The 22495-nt window shown below is 41.0% G+C and overlaps 1 protein-coding gene across 2 annotated transcripts in view; it reads left to right on the forward strand.

The window, feature by feature from the left end:
- Positions 1-22495, forward strand: part of traf3ip2l (TRAF3 interacting protein 2-like) — a 59369-nt gene that overhangs the window by 31857 nt on the left and 5017 nt on the right. For both annotated transcript variants that reach the window (XM_080203584.1, XM_080203583.1), the window contains exons 2-8: positions 4974-5596; positions 14122-14164; positions 16248-16315; positions 16982-17079; positions 18646-18714; positions 18874-18990; positions 20105-20179. In XM_080203584.1, the coding sequence (XP_080059710.1) occupies positions 4974-5596; positions 14122-14164; positions 16248-16315; positions 16982-17079; positions 18646-18714; positions 18874-18990; positions 20105-20179 (1093 nt within the window). The remainder of the gene's footprint in view (positions 1-4973; positions 5597-14121; positions 14165-16247; positions 16316-16981; positions 17080-18645; positions 18715-18873; positions 18991-20104; positions 20180-22495) is intronic.

A 22495-nucleotide genomic window follows, 5' to 3' on the forward strand; every position in this document is an offset into this window, starting at 1 on the left:
GTGGTCACTAATCTAGTAGATGTTTCAGAAGAAACTTATTTATCCAGTGACTAGTAAGGATATTCATCTTGTTACCAACATGTGTTTATCTTTAATAAATTACTTGAGTGTGTGAAGGATAAAGGAATAGGAAATGGTACTGAAAGGGTTAGGAGAAGTAGTGCTTTTTGCCCCATTATGTTCCGCTCAGTGTTGACAGACGTGTGGGATGAGATTTGTGTGGGACTTAAACTGTGGCATGCACCAGTTGGCCTGAATGACCTATTTCCGTGTTGTATGTACTTCGATATCCTTCTCTCTGCTTCAACAGCCAATGATGTTCTTGTCTCTGCCTCAATATCCAATTGTGGTGAAGGATTCCACAGTCTAACAGCCGTCAGTGATATTCTGTTGGTTCTTCGAATGAAAATTCTGGGTCTACGTTCTCTTTCCATTCCCCAGTCTGCGCCTCATTAATTGATTAAACAATGCGACAGAATGAGAAAGCTTTGGAACCAGTCTTGTGCGATTGGAACTTGGGGTATAGAGATTAGTATCAAAACATCAATTAATATTTGAAGTTACTGATGTTCTGGTTTGCTTGCTTCTTCTATCTTTATGGGGAAAGGAATATATTTACGATGGCACAGTGGTTAGCACTACTGCATCACCGCGCCAGGGACCTGGGTTGGATGCCTGGCTTGGGTCACTGTCTGTGAAAGTCTGCACATTCTCGTGTCTGTGTGGGTTTCCTCCAGGTGCTCTGATTTCCTCCCACAGTCTGAAAGATGTTCTGGTTAGGTGCACTGGCCATGCTAAATTCTCTTTCAGTGTATCCAACTGGGCGCCAGAGTATGGTGACTAGGGGATTTTCACAGTAACTTCATTGCAGTGTTAATGTAGGCCTACTTGCGACATGAATAATTAAACTTTAATTAGAGCAACATTTTTTCATCTTTAAGAGTGAAGGGATTGATCTTGCTGAGGTTTGTTTCCAGTTTTCTTGCTGGCCGTTAACAACATGATGTACAAATGAGACAGTGAGCAATTTCAGGAAATACGCCTTTATAATGTGGTATCTGAGGGCGAGGGGGAGATTGCTGTCGCTCACGACAAACTGTTCCTACTCCTTTTGCTTTATATGTAATGAAAGCGATCAACATTTTCCGTAAGTTGCATGTAAAAGAATTACCCTTGAAATAATGTGAACTTGGAACTCCATGGATATATCATAGTCAGCTTCTGCTTTCTCTTGAGCTCGTTTGGTTCTGTTGTTGCTTGCTGCACTATGGTAAAATTGATTTGTAGTGACGTGCAGCCTATGTTTACACCTACAGATCTACTTTCCATTTTTTTTCTTATACAGCAATGTAATGCAAATACCTGACCTGAAACCCCTAAATGAGTGGGTGTGCTAGACCTTTGTAAAAAGAGCTCACATTTTACAGGTTGTATAAATGGAGAGTCTATTTAATATATTTCTTTTAATCTCTTGATATGTGGCCTCCCAAATTGTTAAAATTTAATTGGAGCATTTAGGTTGCCGCTTGCAGTCACTGGTTTTCGCTGAGGCAGAGAGCTGCTCACGTTTAGTGTAGTCAGTTAAAACCAAATTGGACCTAAGCCAAGTCAAAGTGACACTGTTGACAGAGCAGATCCTTTCTCTATCTCGGTGTGATCCTTGACATGGTTGACTTTGCTATTTTCCAAAACTCTCCTCAATTGTTCAACCCATTTTTCATAGAATCCCTACAGTGCAGAAGAGGCCATTTGGCCCATCAAGTTTGCACTCACTCTCTGAGCGAGTTTCTCACCCGCCCCTCTCCCTGCATACATTTCCCATGGCTCGTCCACCTGACCTACACATTTTGGGATACCAAGGGGCAATTTTAGTGTGGCCAATGCAGGTTAAATTGATGGCCTCAAATTAGGCTCTTCCTCCTGAGAGGAAATGTTCTCTCTCTGTCTATCCACTCTATCAAAATCCTTTATAATTTCAAAGGCCTCTATTGTGTCACTGCTCAGGCTTTTTTCCAAGAGTAAAGGGAACCAACCTGTCGATCCTTTCTTGATATGTACGCCCATGCAATTCTGATGTTATCCTTCTAAATCTTCTCCAGCGCCACTATATCCTTTTTAAAATATGGTGACCAGAACTACTCTGAGTTGTTACAGTGCAGAAAGAGGCCGCTTGGCCCATCCTGTCTGCACCAGCTCTCCAGAGGATCATCATGACTTAGTGCCATTCTCCTGCCTTTTCCCTGTACCCTTGCATACAAATACATCACGTGCTTCCTGATATGCCTTAACTGAGCCTGCTTCCACCACACTTCCAGGCAGTGCATTCCAGACCTGAATCAGTCAATGTGTGCAAGTTTATTTTCTTGCATCACATTTTCTTCTGCAAATCACTTTTAATCTGTGTCCTCTTGTTCTTGATCCTTTTATGTGCTTGGACAGTTTCTCCCTTTCTACTCTATCCAGCCTCCTCATGATTTTAAACATTTCAATTAAATCTCCCCTCAGCCTTCTTCTCTCCAAGGAGAACAATCTCAACCTCTCCAATCTATCTTCATAACTGAAGTTTCTCAGCCCTGGAACCATTCTTGTAAATATCTTCTGCGTTCTTTCCAGTACATTCACATCTTTCCTGTAGTGCAGCACCTAGAATTGTACACAATGCTCCAGCTGAGGTCTAACTAGTGTCTTGTATAAGTTCAGTATAACCTCCTTTTCTCTTGTACTCCGTGTCTAAATATGTTTTTACACAAGTCAGCATAACTTTTCAATTCAATCCCTCTAGAAATAAAGCCTAGTGTTTGATTTGCGTTTATTTGCCTTTCTAACCTGTGGTACAACTTTTTATTGACTGATTTATTAGTACTCTTGTGATCCCTTTTGCTCCTCTGCGCCATCTAGACTGACACTTTTCAAGTGATGAGTAGCATTCTAATTCGTGGGCATGTACAAATGCCTATTTCTTTATGTTAAATTATTTGCCCATTCTGCAAGTTTTTATTAGTGTCCTCTTGTAATTTGTTGCAGTCATCCTCAGTAATGACTCCCTTGACCCCAAATTTTGTGATAGCGAAGTCGGAGATTCATTTCAAAGAATGACTTTTCATCACTTTTAATTGATAGATTTGTATCTGGAAGATGGGGATTGGCTTTTAATGACAGTTAGTTGTGTAGCCTTTCAGAGGAACATGGAAGCATTTAGCCAGTCGTCATGGTGATATTTAATTTCGCAGAAGATTGTTAAATTTCACCTTTGGAATTTAAATGCAATTTTGGCTGTTGATCTGTAACAGTCCAGTACAATTGTCTCTCTTGGGCCTTTCCTCCCATCCTCCAGTCATGCCATCTCTCATGTCCCTGCACTTGGACACAATGCTGCCCTCATCCCAATCCTAACCCATCATCACCCCTCTTGCCCACCTTATCCACCTGTTCTGCAATGGATTCTGCCAGTGTACCAGCAAACATGCTGCTCCAGAATGTCGATTCAGCTATAAATAAGCCACAGTCTTACTGGGGGTGATGGCTTTGATGAGTGATATCTGCTTTTCAGGAAAGCCATCCTGCTGCACTACACTTTTCATTGCCTTTCCTACGCAAACCATAGCAATAATACTGGTTTTGCCCTATCACCAAGTCACAATTTGATTTCTTCCCTCCACTCTGGTACTTTCTCCCCCTTCAGACACATCGCTTTGTCCCACTTCTCTTAACATTCTTTAAATTCCTCGATGTTTATCACTGTATCAAATTTCCCACCCTCGAGTTTCTCTTGAGATAGCTTCATTGTTTCCCACTTTATCTGCACTATCTGACTGATTTCTCATACATGGCGGTTTTTAATTCTTCACCTTAACTATCAAAACCTTTTTTTACCTCTTAAGTTTATAGCTACCCCACAGCCTTACCATCTGGCGTGGTTTTATTACAGGCAAAGCTGTCTATAGCTGGGAAACTAGTGTGCCCATCTTTCATAATCTTGCTATGTCTCTTGGATCTGGGCAAGATATAAAACATCCTCTGGATGCAACATTTCTAACTCTCTTTTTTATCACCATTACAGTGTTTATTGCTTATAAAATCATGGAATCCCTGCAGTGCAGAATGAGGCCATTCGGCCCATCAAGCCCACACTGACAACAATCCCACCCAGGCCCTATCCCGTACTCCCAAGTATTTACCCAGCCAGTCTCCCTGACACTTTTTTAACACGGCCAAACAACTTAAACTGCACATTTTTGGACTGTGGGAAGAAACTGGAGCACTCAGAAGAAATATACACAGACACAGGGAGAATGTGGAAACTCCACGCAGTTAGTGACCATAGGCTGGAATTGAACCCGAGTCCCTGGCGTTGTGAGGCAGCATTGCTAACCACTGTGCCACCCTATATCTTAGCTATTTACTCACCTGAAGTTACATACCCTTGTTCCTTCTGCATTTATCTCAACATGTTGAAATCAAGACCCAGACATTCTTAACATTTGAAATCCAAAATGTTAAACTGTGGCTCTTCCATCTTCCTCTTCTATACCCCTTTAACACTCAGAGTTGGTATTACTTCATTTTTGCAGGATATATTCTAGAATGTGGGTCTAAACATACATGCTGCTAATAAGAAGCAAAGTTTTAACTGTGTATGTTGATAGACAGGTGGCATGGTGGCACATTGGTCAGCTAAGCTGCCTCACAGCGCCAGGGACTTGGGTTCGATTCCCGCCTCGGGTCACTGTCTGTGTGGAGTTTGCACGTCCTCCCTGTGTTTGCGTGGGTTTCCTCTGGGTGCTCTGGTTTCCTCCCACATTCTGAAAAACGTGCTGTTTAGGTGCATTGACGCGAACAAGCGCCGGATTGGGGCGACCAGGGGAATTTCGCAATAACTTCATTGCAGTGTTAACGTAAAACTTGCTTGTGATGAATAAATAATCCTTTTACTTTGCTTTGAAATGAACTATAATTTCTTTTTATGCCCACAGGTATATAAATCCTTCACAACCATATGCTAGATCATCAAGAAACAGGCCAGAGGAAAATGATGAAACAGACAACGAAAGCTCCCTTTTAAGATCACAGATCAAATCGTTTGACTTTGTACCTAGTCCGGTGCCAGTGAATTGCTGCTGCAGCGGTGGAGAGTTCTCACGTTATTCTGGACAGTTCTTACCGTTCAGATCGCGTTCTGCAGAGTGTCTAACTGGAGATATGAACAGTTCCCAAGCTGCTGCTGCTGCATTCTGCCAAATGAAAAACCGTTCCAGTTCACCTGCAGGACAAGTTGAAAATTGGCAGGTTCCTTACACTTCCAAGTGCATGGAGGGTTACACTTTGGAACCTGCTGGCAACTGGTCGCCAACAGACAGCCTAACTGATGTATCACGGAATAGGAGCTTTGGACCACCCTCGCCAGCCTCATCGCAAGGCACACTTGGACTGTCGCACCTTGAACCTGGGTTTTCTTTACATTCTTACCCGGTTCAACCAACTGGTCCTTTTCTGCCGCAGAACCCTTGCCGACCTAGGATTTCTGTATACGTTCCTGAACCTGGCCATTTTCCTCCTACTCCCCCAGGAAGAGTCAACCACAGCTTTGGGACGCCAGGTTAATTAATGCTTTTTAACTTTCTCTTCAAGGTGTTGTGTTTGAGGGATTAGAGATGCATTTTTTTTTGCATTTCACTACAATAAAAATAATTAATTACGAAATGGCGACAGAAAGAACCACAGCATTTGAGTGCCAATGAGCTATAGAAACTGAAGTCACGTACCAGTGCAAAGCAAATCATACAAGTATTTGAATCTCCTTAACTTTATTAAGTATTTGATTCCCAACATGTTTTATGTAGCTGCTTTTCATAGTCTCAGAACATCTTCAACGTGCCCCACAATAAATTGGGTCATTTTGAAGTATAGTTCCTGTTTGCAGTTAACCACTGTAGCCAATTTGTGCATAGCATACTTTCCACTGTTAGTCAGGCAAAAGCAAAACTCTCTATTATCATTCCCTTTGCATGTACCTCTATGGATATGATGTGGATATGCCGACATTGGACTGGGGTAAACACAGTAAAAAGTCTGACAACACCAGGTTTCAGTCCAATTCTTGGACTTTTTCCTCTATGGATAGCCAGCACCTTGGTTTAATTTTGATATCCCATCCGAAAGGCAGTACTTCAATGAGGTGACACCCTTTGATTACACTACTGAAGCATCAGCCTACATCATATTCTTCATTGAAGTCAGGCCAGAAACCTAAGACTTCAAGGCAGGAACGTTGCCCCTATTCCAAAACGTTCACCCTAAGCCTTTGTTCATCCGTTAAGTTTTTATCCCTTTCCATTGAATTTACGCTCTCAATGTTTCACCTCCAAAAGTGCATAGCCTTGCGTTTATCCAGAGGAAATTGCATCTGTCTCCCTGATTACCATTCCTGTCATTTCTAAAGTTTAGTGATTGCTGAAGCATCTACCTTTTGACATTTCAAAATTGGCCTTCTGAAAATGCATGGACAAATTGCTTATGAAAACAGAAGTGAGCCCCTCACTGAAACGCAACCAAGCAACACTCATTTATTCTTGTTTGAATGCCAATCTTCTATCCAGGCTGCTACAACTCCTCCTTTGTGGAACACCTAAGCTTTCTAGTATGCCTTTTATGGCTTGGCTTATTGACTACCTGTATGTATCACTGACTAAATTTCCTTTCTATTTAATTGGTGTTTTCGGAAGCTCTAATTCCAACATTGCTGTTAACAAATATAGGCCAGCTGATATTATAAAGCAAAAACACAGGAACAGACCATTCCACCCATCGGATCCAGCTAACATTCCACAGTAGCTATCTCCCACCCACTGCATCTTATTCCATGAGCAAGTCCTTCTATTGCTTTCCCCTTTATGCACTAATCTAGCTTTCCGTTAAATGCAAAGCAACCCGCTTGCTAGGCCTCACTTCCACAAACATCCGCTTAGATGGCACTATTCAAAGACACAACCACTTCCATCTAGAAGGACAAGGGCAGCAGATACTTGGGAACACCACCACCTATATGTTCCCCTCCAAGCCACTCCACCATCCTAACTTGGAAATATATCGCCGTTCCCTCACAGTCACTGGGTCAAAATCCTGGCATTCTCTTCCTAAAGGCATTGTGGATCAGCCACACAACACACAGACTGCAGTGACTCAAGAAGGCAGCTCACCACCACCTTCTCAAGGGCAACTAGCGATGGGCAATAAATGCTGATCAGCCAGAGATTCCCATGTCCCACGAATGAATAAAAAATAATCAATGCTTATCATCATCACCTTTTGAGTTAAGTACCTCACCTGGTTTGCCTTTCTTCCCTCAGCAGTTGTTTCATCTTTTCTAATTTGCTAATGTTATTTGGTGGTGGTCAGTTTCTGCTATTTTATTACCAAATACATTCATATACGTATTTTGTACTTTTTGTTCTTTCATGGGATCTGGTAAGGCCAGCATTTGTTGCCCATCCCTAATTGCCATTGGGCGGGGTGGTTTGCTAAGAGTCAACCATATCGCTGTTGGTCTGAAGTAACATGTAGGATAGACCAGATAAAGATGGCACATTTCCTTTCTTGAATGACATTAATGAATCAAATGTGTTTTTGCAACAATTGGTGACCATTACTGAGAATAGCTTTCAATTTTAGATTTCTTGATAAAGATTAAATTGCACCAGCTGCTAAGGTGGGATTGGAACCCTTTTTCTCCCTCGCTCCCTCCTTTTTCTCCCTCGCTCCCTCCTTTTTCTCCCTCGCTCCCTCCCCCACACCCCTCCTTATGCACTGAAGCCTTAGAGGGCACATATAAAATGTAAATACTTTCAATAGCTTATCTCAAGTTGGTGACTTAAACATCTTATTCATATATAAATGTAACAATTGTATGTTGAATAACCTTCAAGGTTGCAAAGGTTAAGCAGAACAAGCCAGTAAATAAGGAGCACACCTAAATGTGTACTGGGGTCTTTTGAGGTTTATAAAGCTTAGTATCATACATGCCCACACCGAGCTCCATTTGTCATCGTTTCCCCACCCACTTTCTCTGCCTGTATTGGAACTGAAGTAGGCCACTTAGCCCCTCGAATGTTCCGCCATTCACTTAAAATTCAATGATTAATCTATATTTCTTCTCCCTCTACCCACCTTTGTTCCATAACCCTAATGCGCTTATCTAACAAAAATCTGTTAATTTCAGTTTTTAAACTTTCAGTTGTTCTATTGTAACAGCCTTTTGAGGGCAGAGAGAGTGGAGAGGAGAAGGATAGAAGGGAAACACCTGATTTGCACTAACCTTTTGTATTAGGAAGTTCTTTCTGATGTCGCTTTTGTGCAGCCTAATTTTAGAACATAGAACATAGAAAAACTACAGCACAAATAGGCCCTTCGGCCCACAAGTTGTGCTGATCATATCTTTACCTACTAGGCTTACCTATAACCCTCAATCCTATTAAGTCCCATGTACTCATCCAGAAGTCTCTTAAACGACCCTATCGAATTTGCCTCCACCACCACCAACGGCAGCCCATTCCACTCACCCACCACCCTCTGAGTGAAAAACTTACCCCTGACATCTCCTCTGTACCTACTCCCCAGCACCTTAAACCTGTGTCCTCTTGTAGCAACCATTTTAGCCCTGGGAAAAAGGTAGAGGATCAACAGGAGTACAGACCAGGGGCAATTTAGCATGGCCAATCCACCTAACTCTCACATCTTTGAACTGTGGGAGGAAACTGGAGCACCCGGAGGAAACCCATGCAGACACAGGGAGAACATGCAAACTCCATACAGACAGTGACCCAAGCTGGGGATCGAACCTGGGTCCCTGGCACTGTGAGGCAGCAGTGCTAACCACTGTGCCACTGTGTTGGCATATTATCCACAAAGTACTCATAAAATCAAACAGTAGTGTCGCTTAGAAAGATACTGTTTAACTCATTTGGTCTGTACTTGCTCTTTCAAAGAAAAATGTAGCTGGTCCCATTCCTGTCCACTTTCCCATTTGACTGCAATTTTTCCGTGTTTATCCAATTCCCTTTAAGAATCAGTTTTCTCCATCCTTTCAGGCAATACGCTCGACCCCTCACATAAAACAAGTTGACAGAGGCGATGGCCTGGTAGTATTATCACTGGGCTATTAATCCAGATACCCAGCTAATGTTCGAATCCCGCAGACGGTGCAATTTTAATTCATTAAAAAATATCTGGAATTAAGAATCTACTGATGACCATGAAACCATTGTTTGAGGTGGCACAGTAGCACAGTGGGTAGCACTGCTGCCTCATGGTGCCAGGGACTTGGGTTCAATTCTGGCCTTGGGTCACTGTGTGGAGTTTGCACGTACTCCCTGTGTCTGCGTGGATTTCCCCCGGGTGCTCCGGTTTCCTCCCACAATCCAGAGATGCCGGGTTAGGTTAATTGCTAAAATGACCCTAGTGTCAGGGGGTTATCAGGGAAGTATCTGGAGTTACGGGGATAGGGCCTGGGTGGGATTGTGGTCGGTATAGACTTGATAGGCTGAATGGCCTTCTTCTGCATTTTAGGGATTCTATGAGTTTATCCTCCTGTGCCTTTTGCTTTGTTTTGCCAATCTCAAATCTGTTCCCTCAAGTTATCCATACTTCATTGTCCACAGATTTTTCTCTATTTACTTTGCCTAAATCCTTCCTTCCTGACTTTAAATACCTGCATGAAACCTTGGGCTGCCTTCACTCTTGAGGTAAACAGGCTCAGTATCTTCAATCTGCCCACATCTTAATCCCTCATTTCTGGGGCCGTTGTGGTGTTTCTCCACAGTCACTTCCTTTGACTCTGTTTACCCCACTCTATCTTGAGTGGTCCATGTCACTTTTAGCCATTCTGTCAATATATTTATAAAAACCTCCACCATTTATCCCTTGCTAAATCAGTCCAACAGGAAATCAGTAACCCAGCCAAGTGATTATTTCTTGAATACAGGAACCGGTAACTATTTTTCTTTTAAAAATTACCCTTACACTTTTTTTTTGCCTACGCTGATGCAACTTTTCATTGCCACTTTGAGTAAATTTAACTTCAAATAGAAGTGCATGTTGGAGCATACATGAGAATATATTAATTCAATTGCACATTTCTCGACCGTTATGGGTATGTTCTACATTTAAAAGCCTGGATATAAGCTCAGAGTTAGACGAGATAATATCATTTGAATGCTAAGGAAGAGAGACACATGGCAGAAATTTTTGTCTTGCATTCATCTATACAATGCAACAATGCCAAACTTCGAACCATCACAGCAATTTATACCCAGCATGGTAATAACTGCACTAACAGCCATTTTAAGATTATCAGTTGAGTTCATAATGTGGCTCATTTACGCTAGCCAGAAGTGACATACATTCAGACATGGGGACTTGTTCTCTGCAAAGCAAAACAATATGTTCTAGCTTTACATCGTTTTATAAATTACCCGGAAGCTTCGGGGATCTGTATTTCACCATTGCAGCATCTCAGCCAATCAGAGTCAGCTTGCCAACCAATCAGCACTCTTTTCTCCTGTAGTGTGAATTGTTGTGGTCGTTTGAAATTTGACATTCCTGTGTTTGTCCTGATGAGTGCATGACAAAAAACTTTGACAACCCCCTTCTCACTTTTCAGCAATATTCAGTTTCGTACGAACAACTGACTGTCAGTTTTATCTCTCAGGTTGTCACATTGCATTTGTATCAATTCACCTTTAATGCTATCTAATTAGTGGCATGTTTTTAGTATGCAACTATTATGGAAAGTAATTTAGAAAGTGTGTGACACTTTTAAATATCATGATGCACTCTTGAGGGAGTAGGAGATTGAAATTAGTTTTGGGACCCATTAGAAGAGCAGAATTTTTTTCCCCAATATAGTTCACCAAATCTTTATTCAGCAATGTAGTAAATAAAATATTCCTATGAACGAGCTTCATTTTCCTCCTTTCCTCTGCCCTGGTTTTGAAGTTTGGTCCCAGCTGCCACTACTCCTTTAAAAATGAGTTTGAGTAGTCAGTAACTGGGTGCACTAAACAACAGGTTTATTTGTAGCACAAGCCACAAGCTTTCAGACCGCTGCTCCTTCAACAGGCGAGTGGGAGTTCTGTTCACAGACAGGCCATATAAAGACACAAACTCAATTTACAAAATAATGGTTGGAATGTGTGAGTCTTTACAGGTAATCAAGTCTCAAAGGTACAAACAATGTGAGTGGAGAGAGGGTTAAGCACAGGTTAAAGAGGTGTATATTGTCTCCAGCCAGGACAGTTTGTGAGATTTTGCAAGCCCAGGCAAGTCATGGCAAATTCTCCAAGGTGGCCTTCACGACACACGACAAAGCAGAATCGCTGAGCAGAAACTGATAGCCAAGTTCCGCACACATGAGGACGGCCTTAACCGAGATTGGGTTCATGTCACACCATCTGTAACCCCCACGACTTGCCTGGGCTTGTAAAATCTCACTAACTGACCTGTCTGGAGACAACATTGTTACGCCGTTGTTTAAGAAGGGTGCCAGGCAAAAGGCAGGGAATTATAGGCCGGTTAGTTTAACATCTGTTGTAGGTAAAATGTTAGAATCCGTCATCAAGGAGGAAATAGCGAGGCATCTTGAGGGGAATTGCTTGATAGAGCAGACGCAGCACGGTTTCGTTAAGGGGAAGTCGTGTTTGACAAATTTACTGGAGTTCTATGAGGATGTGTCTAGGGCGGTGGATAGAGGAGAGCCGGTGGATGTGGTCTTTCTTGATTTTCAGAAGGCGTTTGACAAGGTACCTCACAAGAGGTTATTGCAGAAGGTCAGGGGGCATGGAGTTGGGGGTAGGGTGTTAGCGTGGATAGAGGATTGGTTGTCAAATAGGAGGCAGAGAGTGGGGGTTAATGGGTGCTATTCGGATTGGCGGTTGGTGACTAGTGGGGTGCCCCAGGGGTCGGTGCTGGGGCCTCAGCTATTTACCATTTATATAGATGATCTGGAGGAGGGAACCGAGTGTATGTTGTCGAAATTTGCTGATGACTCCAAGATTGGTGGAACGGCAAATTGCGCGGAGGGTGTGGAGAGTCTGCAGAAGGATCTAGATAGGCTGGGTGAATGGGCCAGGAACTGGCAAATGGAATTTAATGTTGGCAAGTGCGAGGTGGTCCACTTTGGTAGGAATAATGGTAGGAAGGACTATTACTTACGTGGCGAAAAACTGCAGCAGGCGACGGTGCAGAGGGACCTCGGGGTCCTTGTGCACGAGTCGCAAAAACCCAGCTTGCAGGTGCAGCAGGTGGTCAGGAAGGCTAATGGGATGCTGGCCTTCATTGCGAGGGGGATTGAATATAAAAGTAGGGAGGTCTTGCTGCGGCTGTATAGGGCATTGGTGAGGCCGCAGCTGAAGTACTGTGTGCAGTTTTGGTTGCCGTACGTACGCAAGGATATTTTGGCCTTGGAGGGAGTGCAGAGGAGGTTTACTAGGCTGATACCGGAGTTGAGGGGGTTGAGCTATGAGGAGAGGCTGAATAAACTAGGCTTGTACTCGTTAGAGTTTAGAAGAATGAGGGGAGATCTCATTGAGACGTATAAGATGATGAATGGGATGGATAGGATAGAGGTGGAGAGACTCTTCCCACTCAGAAAGGACAGTAGGACTAGGGGGCACAGCCTCAAGATAAAGAGGGGGTGGTTTAGAATGGAGTTGAGGAGGAACTTCTTCACTCAAAGGGTGGTGAATCTCTGGAATTCTCTGCCCGTTGAAGTGGTGGAGGCTGCCTCGCTAAATATTTTTAAGACGCGGGTTGATGGGTTTTTGAAAAGCGAGGGGATTAAGGGTTATGGGGAGAGGGCAGGAATGTGGAACTGAGCCACGACAGATCAGCCATGATCTTATTGAATGGCGGGGCAGGCTCGAAGGGCTAGATGGCCTACTCCTGCTCCTATTTCTTATGTTCTTATGACATACATCTCTTTGACCCGTGCTTAACGCTCTCTCCACTCACATTGTCTGTACCTTTAAGACTTGATTATTTATAAGGACTTACATTCCAACCATTATTTTGTAAATTGAGTTTGTGTCTTTATATGCCCTGTTTGTGAATACTACTCCCAATTACCTGATGAAGAGGCAGCGCTCTGAAAGCTAGTGGCTTGTGCTACCAAATAAACCTGTTGGACTTTAACCTGCTGTTGAGACTCCTTACTGTGTTTACCCCATTACAACGCCAGCATCTCCACATCATGCACTAAACAAAATGGCCTCCTAATTAACACTTAAGTTCAGCCTTCAAGGCAATTGCTCTTGAATTGAGGTAAAACTGTTTGGTTCAGATTACAATGAAAAAGGATGGTCTGCCTCTGATTCGGGACTTGGGTGACATGTGAAACTTTTTGACACTGTATACATGTATTGAAAACAAAAGCAGCAGTATGGCCTTGGAGTGAAATTATCATAGATTAAGCTTTATACCAAAATTTCTGTCACATTGACGACTTGGGACAAAAAGGTGGAACAAAGAATGGGTAAAGATTGAGGAGGTGCTTTGAGGCACTGTCAGTCATCATTATTAAAATTAAGGATACATGGTTAGGAAGTGGAGACAGAAGCAGGGAGGCAATGGCCTAGTGATAATATATTAATCCAGAAACTCAGCTAATGTTCTGGGGACCCAGGTTTGAATCCTGCCGTGGCAGATGGTGGAATTAGAAAAAAAAATCAGCAATTGAGAATCTACTGATGACCATTGCCAATTGTCGGAAAAACCGATCTGGTTCGCTAATGTCCTTTAAGGAAGGAAATCTTACTTTACCGTATCATCCATACCTTCCCTTGCCATCCTTACCTGGCCTGGCCTACATGTGACTCCAGAGGCTTGGAAATGTTGTTAACTCTTAAATGTCCCTTGAAACGGCCTAGAAAGCCCATCAGTTTCAAGGCTGATTTCAATGGACAATTAATTCTGGCTAGCCAGCGATGCCTATGTCCCAGGAATGAATAAAAGAAAGTAAAGGTACCTTAATCTTATGACCCAATGCATATAGTAGATGGTTTATTATAACTGCTTTGAAATGTACTGTAACTTACTTTTGGTGTAACCTCTATCATTTCAATTTAATTGCAGGTTTCATTCATCCAAATAGTCCTGGAAATGTTTCATTTCCGAGGTAGGCATGTGAAGTATTTTCCTTGCTTCCGAATTCTGTCTCTCATGGAAAAAAGCTAGTAATAGCTTTTTGAAATTTGGTATGGTGGCAACATTACTATTTAGGTCAGACTTTTTTGTGACCTTTGGAAAGAATAGTTCATCAGTGGTCGAAGCTTTAAATTGCTTTCTAAAGGAAGTAGATGCAATCAGTGTGAACGAGAAAGTTGTAAGTTATCAGAGCTGTTGCAGTTCAGCATTTGAGTGGGTGAAGTTTTAGGTGAAATGGGGTGCAGGAGAATTAACGCTAAACAGCTTTAATTGTTGATATTACTTATCTGGGGAATAGTCTGTCTTAATTCACACTTTTCGATGAGCGTTTAATAAGGAGCAGATAATTCATTCAGTACTGTATTGCTTAAAATTAAAACCTAAATTTTCCTTTTTGCTGTTTTGTTTGGTTCATTGTTGATTCAAGAAATGGAAGATGTAAAAGACCTGCCCTACCTTTGCCAACACAGTGTGACTGAGGACTCAGGGTGATTATTTATCCTGAGTTTGCTCGCTGCTGAGCAGGTACCCATGATAGAATTGAGATTAAGGTGTAGCTCGAGAAGAAATTGTGGGAACATTTTCCATTAACTTTGGTACCATGTATTGGATTTCCAGTACATTTGCCACTGTGAATAAAAGCATGAGCTGTTTAGAATGCAGAGGGGCACAGACTAATTCATTGAGAAGGGAAAGTTGATGGCAAATTCTGTATAATGTGGAGAAATGTAAAGGTATTCACTTTGGGAGGAATAATATATATTTTTTAAATGGTTAGAATCAGTTACATTCTGGTGTTCAGAATGATTTGGGTGCGCAAAACATGGAAAGTTATCATTCAGGTGCAGTTAAGAAAGCAAATAATATGTTGACATGTATTGCAAGGGGTTCGGAGTATAATATCAAGGAGGTTTTGCTGCAGTTGCACAGGACTATGTACAGCTTTGGATGCATTAGTTAAAGAAAGATATACATGCCTTTGGAGGAGGTGTAGCAAAGGTTCTTTGTGTTGATTCTTAGGATGAGAACCTGTTCTATTTGTAGAGATTGAGTAAAATAGATTCCCTAGAGGTTAGAAAAATGAAATATGATCTAATTGAAACAGAAAGATCTTTAAGGGCTTGGATAATACTGAGGAGCTATCCCCCTTGGTTGGGGAGTCGTAAACTAGGGGCCACAGTTTCAGAATAAGGTGTCAAGTATTTAGAAATGTTGAGAAATTTTTCCGTCAAATATTTATGAACCTTTGGAATTCTCTATCCCAGATGGCTGTGGATGCCAGCAGTTAACTTGTAATTAGGACTAAAATACACCCAGTGTGAAAGACAGGAGAACTTGAACAGTAGAATCGAAGAAATGGGGGAGGGGGGATAGACATACCAGCGGAGGCCAAAGATGTGTGGTAAAGGAGCTCTCTAGGAAGGCTCTAGTCCAGAAACTATCTTGACATGAATCAGTAGTTCTATTAGTACGTAATGGAAAAGATAGGAGTGATGTTGCGTAGAAAGTTTTCTAGACTAGATATTTCACACCTAAAACTGGTATTTAACATTATTGTTAAGTGGAGTAATTAAATACAGGACTTAGACATATTGTGAAAATTTTCAATGCTGCAGTTGTAGATTTTACCAATCTTATTTATTCTATCTGTAGTCACAAGGAAGGAAAGGCAGATTTCAGGTTTGTTTTCTGTTTCCAGTATTGGCCCTTTCAGGACCAAGTTCATGCTGTTTTGAGGTGTTTAATATATTTTATACTTTACTTATCTTATTTCATATTCAGTATTGAGGAAAACATCAGTTAGATATATTTGCATACTGATGTTATGGAAATGGAAGCCACATAGCTTCCCTGCAGTTGTCTGATTGTGTGCACACATTAGTAATTCAGTATGTGCAACGCAACTTCACTTCATGCGGAGTTTTAGAATACGAATTGTTTGAAAAAAAAAGCATGGGGAAAAGTTTTCATTTGATTGTCTGGATTGCTAATGATCGATTTGCTTGTCATTTCCAAAGTGGATTATTGTAATTTCATATCCCGTGTATTTTCAGGGCAGTTGCTGCTACAGATCCAGTAAATACAAATGCACCATTCAGCATTCCACTCCCTCGTGAACAGAGTAAGTGGTGATACTAAATCAAAAGTGTCTTTATCTAAAAATGATGGCCTTAATTTTAATTTGTGAACTTTATTATTCTTGCATGGAAATGACATTTGAACCAGATTGAATTAGATGTGCAATAGAACTATAGAATCCCTAATATGCAGAAGGAGACCATTCGGCCCATTGAGCCTGCATTAACAACAATTCCACCCAGGCCCTAACCCCATAACCCCACATATTTACCCTGCTAATCTCCCTGACACTAAGGGGCAATTTAGCATGGCCAATCAACCTAACCCGCACATCTTTGGACTGTGGGAGGAAACCAGAGCATCTGGAGGAAACCCACGCAAAGACAGGGAAATGGTGCAAACTCCACACAGGTAGTCACCCAAGGCTGGAATTGAAACTGGATCTCTGGCGCTGTGAGGCAGCAGTGCTAACCACTGTGCCACCCATGAAGAATAAAGCCCACAAAGCTGTGATGAGCATTGGAATTGTCAAAGAAATGTCAATTTTCTCTGATGATTTAATAATTTTATATGGTAACTAACTAGCTGTTGTTACCAACTATTCTCTGGTGCTCTTTTTAACTCGTATTGAAGTTCCATGTTGGTATCCTTGTGACTTCCTAAACGCCAGTGTCACATTAATGACATGGACTGTTTTAATTTTTACCAGGAAAAGTCTTTGTGACTTATGCTACCGATAATGACAGGCATGTCGAAGAGGTCATCAAGTTTGTTGCGTTGTTGATCCGGAATGGATTTGAAACCCAGGTTGGTTGCGCCAATATCTCTCTCTAGCATATCTACACCTGGCTTTATTTTGTCTTTTGATGTCTGGAGATATGGAGGCTGAAAGGGCTGGAAATTGAGTTTATAGGAACAATTACTTCTACTCAGGCTGTTGAGTAATTATGTAGCTAGCTAGATTACATAATCAGAAACATCTCTGGGTTGGGAGAGTCAATACTTCTGTTCCCTCTGGGGCAGCAATGATTTTGTATAGTGTTGGCCACTAAAATGTTTTTACAAAACCATCTGATTATTTTTGTTGCATGCATTGAGTTGAAATTTTTCTTTTGATTTATTAAAGAACCTTGCACTGCAATGTTTGAAAATTTACCAGGCAACTAATGTTTCTTTTCCTGGAAGTTCCAAAAAATCCTGTTTATATAGTACATCATAGTCCAGGGCCAGTTGACAGACATTTGCAGTTGATCATTCCACCATAGGTGTTTATCTGGTGCATGTGAAGCAGCTTTTTATTTGTATCTTGTATCTTCTGTATAAATAGGTATCGAGCTTTTAAATTAGAATGAACAATTTTTGAACAGTTTTGACTTCTGCTAATGCAGATTTACTGACTAGATAGAATTTATTTTTGGGCATAATTGGGAGAAAACATTTTTGCCTTTAACAAAATAGGAGTCAGATTTTGGAAGTCCCGTAAAGATTGAATTTTCAACTTAACTTCCATTTTCTATTTAGTTTTTAGAAGCACTTTCTTCAGAGTTTTCATTCTAAATTGGCTTCCTTCAACAAACATTATCCATGGTATTTGGGAAAAACATGTTCATGAAGGTGATAGCATTATAACTTATGTCGGTTCAGATTCAACCAGGTGACAGTACTCAAATTAATCTTATCTGAATTTAAGTCAAAGCACAAATCTTCCCCAATTTGTGATTGAAGTGGTAATCAACTTAGTTGTGGCAAAATAGTGATTGAGTTCAGTAAAGTATATATTCCTGGTACAATATGGTGAATTTAGTTTGCATTGGTTCTTGCTAAATCTGACTTGATTAGTGCTTGACAACTTGCTTCCTTTAAAGTCTTGCTACTTGAGATAGGCCATCAGTCTCTCCATTCTCACTTCCAATTTACAGCTCTCCACACTGAACTGCAGTGTTGCCCATTTGTATCATCCTGCAATGTCTCACGATTTTTGTCACGGTACAACCCTCAAATTAATATTGTAAGAATTTGTTGAAATACACTCTGATCAGGCCAATTTCTGTTTTCATTTTTGTCAGTTTTGGGGAGGCAATGGCCTAGCAGTATTATCGCTAGACTGTTAATCCAGAAACTCAGCTAATGTTCTGGGGAACCCAAGAAAAACCCATCTGGTCTGGCCTACATGTGACTGCAGAGCCTAAGCAATCTGTTTGACCCTTGGGCAACTAAGGATTGGCAATAAATGCTGGCCACCCAGTGATGCCCATGTCCCACGAATAAATAAAAGAAAGTTGCTTGCCAGTTACAGGACTTAATGTTGTCTCAACTAGTGTGTGTATGTGTTTTTTTTTAAATTGTTTCAAGACCATCTGTTTTTTATTTTAGATTGATATGTTTGAACAGAATTTTAGAAGTATAAACAAAATTGACTGGATGGAAAGATACATCAATGACGTAAGTTAGTCTCTCTTTTAAAATTACGCTCAATATTTGAACAGTGCTTCAGAGTCACCTTGAAAATAATTAATCTAAAGGTTGATACACTGAGTGAGTTATATTACTGAATAATGTTATTGCCTTTAATAATGGCTTTTTTTTTGTGTGCACCTGCAGAAAGGCTATCTGATTATTATCGTAATCAGTCCAAAATACTGGGAAGCTGTTACATCTCAAAACGTTGAAGTAAAAAATGATGAACATTCTTTGAATACAGTCTTTATCTACAAACAGGTAACTCTAATGACTGAGGCCGATGTGGTTTTTTTAACGTTTTTGAATAATCCCCTGAATTTAACAGACACAAGGAAGTGGTTTTGAGAAATTGTAAGGTTACAGATAGTGTGTCCTGTGAAAGTAGTGCTCCCTGCATTTTCCATCCTAAAGCATGCAAAGTTCTGCAGGTTAATTCCTTATCCGTGATTTAGTTCTTGTATTGTTTAGTGATCTCTCTCTTCACCATTGCTTCCAAGTTGTATTTGCTCTGATCATTTACTCATAAGCCTATAAAGTGAAATGACATATTCTTTATTACACCGCAGCTATCATAACAGCATATAGGAATAGGAGTATTCCAGTTGACCTGTTTTGATATGATCATGCCTGATATGTAACCCAACTTCATTTGATTTGATTTATTATTGTCACATGTGTTAACATACAGTGAAAAGTATCGTTTCTTGCGCGCTATGCAGACAAAACATACCATTCACAGAGAAGGAAACAAAAGAGTGCAGAATATAATGTTACGGTCATAGCAGGGAAAGATTAATTTAATGCAAGGTAAGTCCATTCAAAACTCTGACAGCAGCAGGGAAGAAGCTATTCTTGAGTCGGTTGATACATGACCTCAAACTTTTGTATCTTTTTCCTGATGGAAGAAGGTGGAAGAGACAGTGTCCAGGATGCGTCGAGTCCTTAATTATGCTGGCTGCTTTGTTGGGGCAGCGGGAAGTGTAGACAGAGTTAATGGATGGGTGGCTGGTTTACCTGCTTTTATTCCATTTCCCTTACCTATAACCTATTGGATTATAAACTCTGAAAATTTCAATTGGCCCAGCATCTAAAGCCTTCTGGGGGAGGAAACTCCGAATTTTCACTCAGAATCACTAAATTTTGAGAGAAAGTCAGCAGCCTGAATTATTAATTCCTTTTCTTGTTCCGTGGGGACTCCCTGGCCTGAAGTAAGGTATTGGGGATTTATAGCTTGCAAGAAACAGTACTTTTAATTGTGACTCAATACATGTGACAATGAGAAATCAAATCAATGCTACAAGAAATATTCCCCTCTGAAAGCTCTTCAAAATACTTTTGTCTGTTTCGTAATCATCTTCTTGTTCTTTTGCAGCTTCAAAATGAATTTATTCAAAATGGGAGCAAGAACTTCAGATTTGTTCCAATTATTTTTCCAGGAGCTGAAATGGTAAGCAAAATGAAGAGGATTTGACATATTCAGCAGGTCTGGGGGAGAACTCTTGAAGTATGTTAGGATCTTAAGAGATAAAAAAGTCCAAGTTGCTTGCAGTAAGATGTTTCTTACTTAAAGACAGAAGTTCAGGATTTACCAAGTTGAGATTTGATGGGTAGAAATATAAATGTTCACAAATTGTCACTGTGACAGAGGTAGTTTGACAGTAATTAGCACTTACTATGTTGTTAGAAGGGTGCATGATGTGAAAGCTTGATTCTCCATGATGAATTTAGTTCTTATCTGCCACTCAAATACAGCAACTTCCTGTCATTCAATGCATTTCAATGGTGAGCTAGGATGCCGTTTTTCTGCAGACTGTTGAATCCTGGGCAGCAACTTTAAATTTCCACATTTGATCATGTGTCTGCCCTTCCTGAGTTGTTTCTGCGTAAATAAGAGTGAATCTTTCAAGAAGGTTATTTGTGGGATGTGGGTGTCACTGACTGGACCAGCACTTATTGCCTTTGTGAAGGTAGTGGAAAGCTGCCTCTTGAATCACTACAGTCCATATAGTGTAGGTGCACCTACAGTCCTGTTGGGGCAATAATTCCAGCAACTGTGAAGGAATATATTTTCAAGGCAGCATGGTGAGTGGCTTGGAGAGGCACTTCCAGCTGGTGGTGTCAGCTTCCCTTGTTTTTCTAGGTAGTCATGATCGTGTGTTTGGAAAGCAATTTCTAAAGAGACTTGGTGAGTTCCTGTTTGGGAAAATTATCTATGGAACAGGTGAAGACAGTTGGTTGAAGGATTTTGCCCTGCAGAGCTGTTGTGATTGGCTTCCAATCACAACAACCATCTGTCTCTGTCAGGTATGATTCCAGCTACTGCAAGGTTTGCTCCTTGACTTCCATTCAGCAAGGGCTCCATGATATCAGAGTTGACCAAATGCTTTGCATCAAGGATCGCAATTCTCCTTTCTTCTCGAGAATTTGGCTCTTGTCAGGACTAAAACAGAAGTAAGACCAGGAGCCAAGGAGTATTGGCAAACAACTCATTGACAAATGGGTGTTGCTAAATAGCAAAACTGGTTACTTTTTCTATCAGTGTGCTGATTAGGAGAAGGTTAAACACAGTGATAACTGACAGGAAGCTGTTGTATAACTACTAATGTTGAGATTGTAAGAAAGCCGGAAGTAGATTAAAGAATATATAACGCCAAATGAACGTAGAAAATGAATAATTATTTTTTTGAAAATTTCAGGCAACAGCAGTTTTGAATAAGCATTTAGACTACAGGTTAACACAACAGCTTTGCACTGTGTCAATGACTTTTACTGCTTTTTTTTGCAAACTTAGCAATTTAGACATTTATCATTTTGTTAATCTAACATAAACTGCTGTGATATTTCCACTAATGCATCATTAGCATGAGGAAATGGCAGGAGATGGCCTTGCTGTGATTGAGTACAAAGAGGTAGACAGGATGTGTAAAACCACATGGTTAAAGCAGCAGATTTGAATTTGGGTTAAATGAAGGGTAGAGCGAGCAAGGTGACTTGGGATATGTATGGGAAATGATCAAAAAAGCAGTTCAGAGGTCAACAAAGTAAAGGAAGAGAGATTTGAAGAGAGAGTTTTTGACATTTGAAAGGACAAATGAGTGTGATAAATTAAGATGAGACGCTTCAAGCGGTAGAAGTAGTAAGTATGATTGAGGCTTGATTTGGAGATCATGTCATCTACCCCTATGCCACCATAGCAAGTTGGCCAAGTCAGGTGGTAACATATAGCATGGTGAGTCTATTTTTTATTTTTGAGTGCAAGTCCAAAATTCACACCTTGGTCTTTATGTCCTGTTCCCCATTGATACGTACTTGCCTTAGGTAAACATCTGATTGCAGTATTGCTGGGCTCATCAACATATCAAAAGCACCAGTTCCTTTGGCATGACCAAAACTGTCTCTGTCTAAAGCAGGTTACATTTTCCAATAGTTTTTAGAAATATACACCCAGCAGAGAGCATTCCAATTTAGAGGATTTCCCCCGATATTTTCATGTCACCTTCTTGGCAGGAAGTTGTGTCAGCATGGTAGAGATTGGAAGGGACATGTGCTGGTTATACATGGAGGAAAGGGAAATGATGAGAAATCAAAATTCCTGTTTGAGATTCAATGTTGGTTGTAATTGAATTGAGAACGGGGCAGAATCAAATTGGAGCACAGATAAACCAATGTGCCGGTTTAGGAAGTTGTGGAGTGGCAGAATAACCCAGCTGGAGATTGTTCAATAGAAACGGAGGACCAAGCCTAGTTGTGTGCAATCAAAGAT

This window comes from Carcharhinus amblyrhynchos, chromosome 15 (assembly GCF_965287045.1).
Source record: "Carcharhinus amblyrhynchos chromosome 15, sCarAmb.v2.hapA, whole genome shotgun sequence".
NCBI lineage: Eukaryota > Metazoa > Chordata > Chondrichthyes > Carcharhiniformes > Carcharhinidae > Carcharhinus > Carcharhinus amblyrhynchos.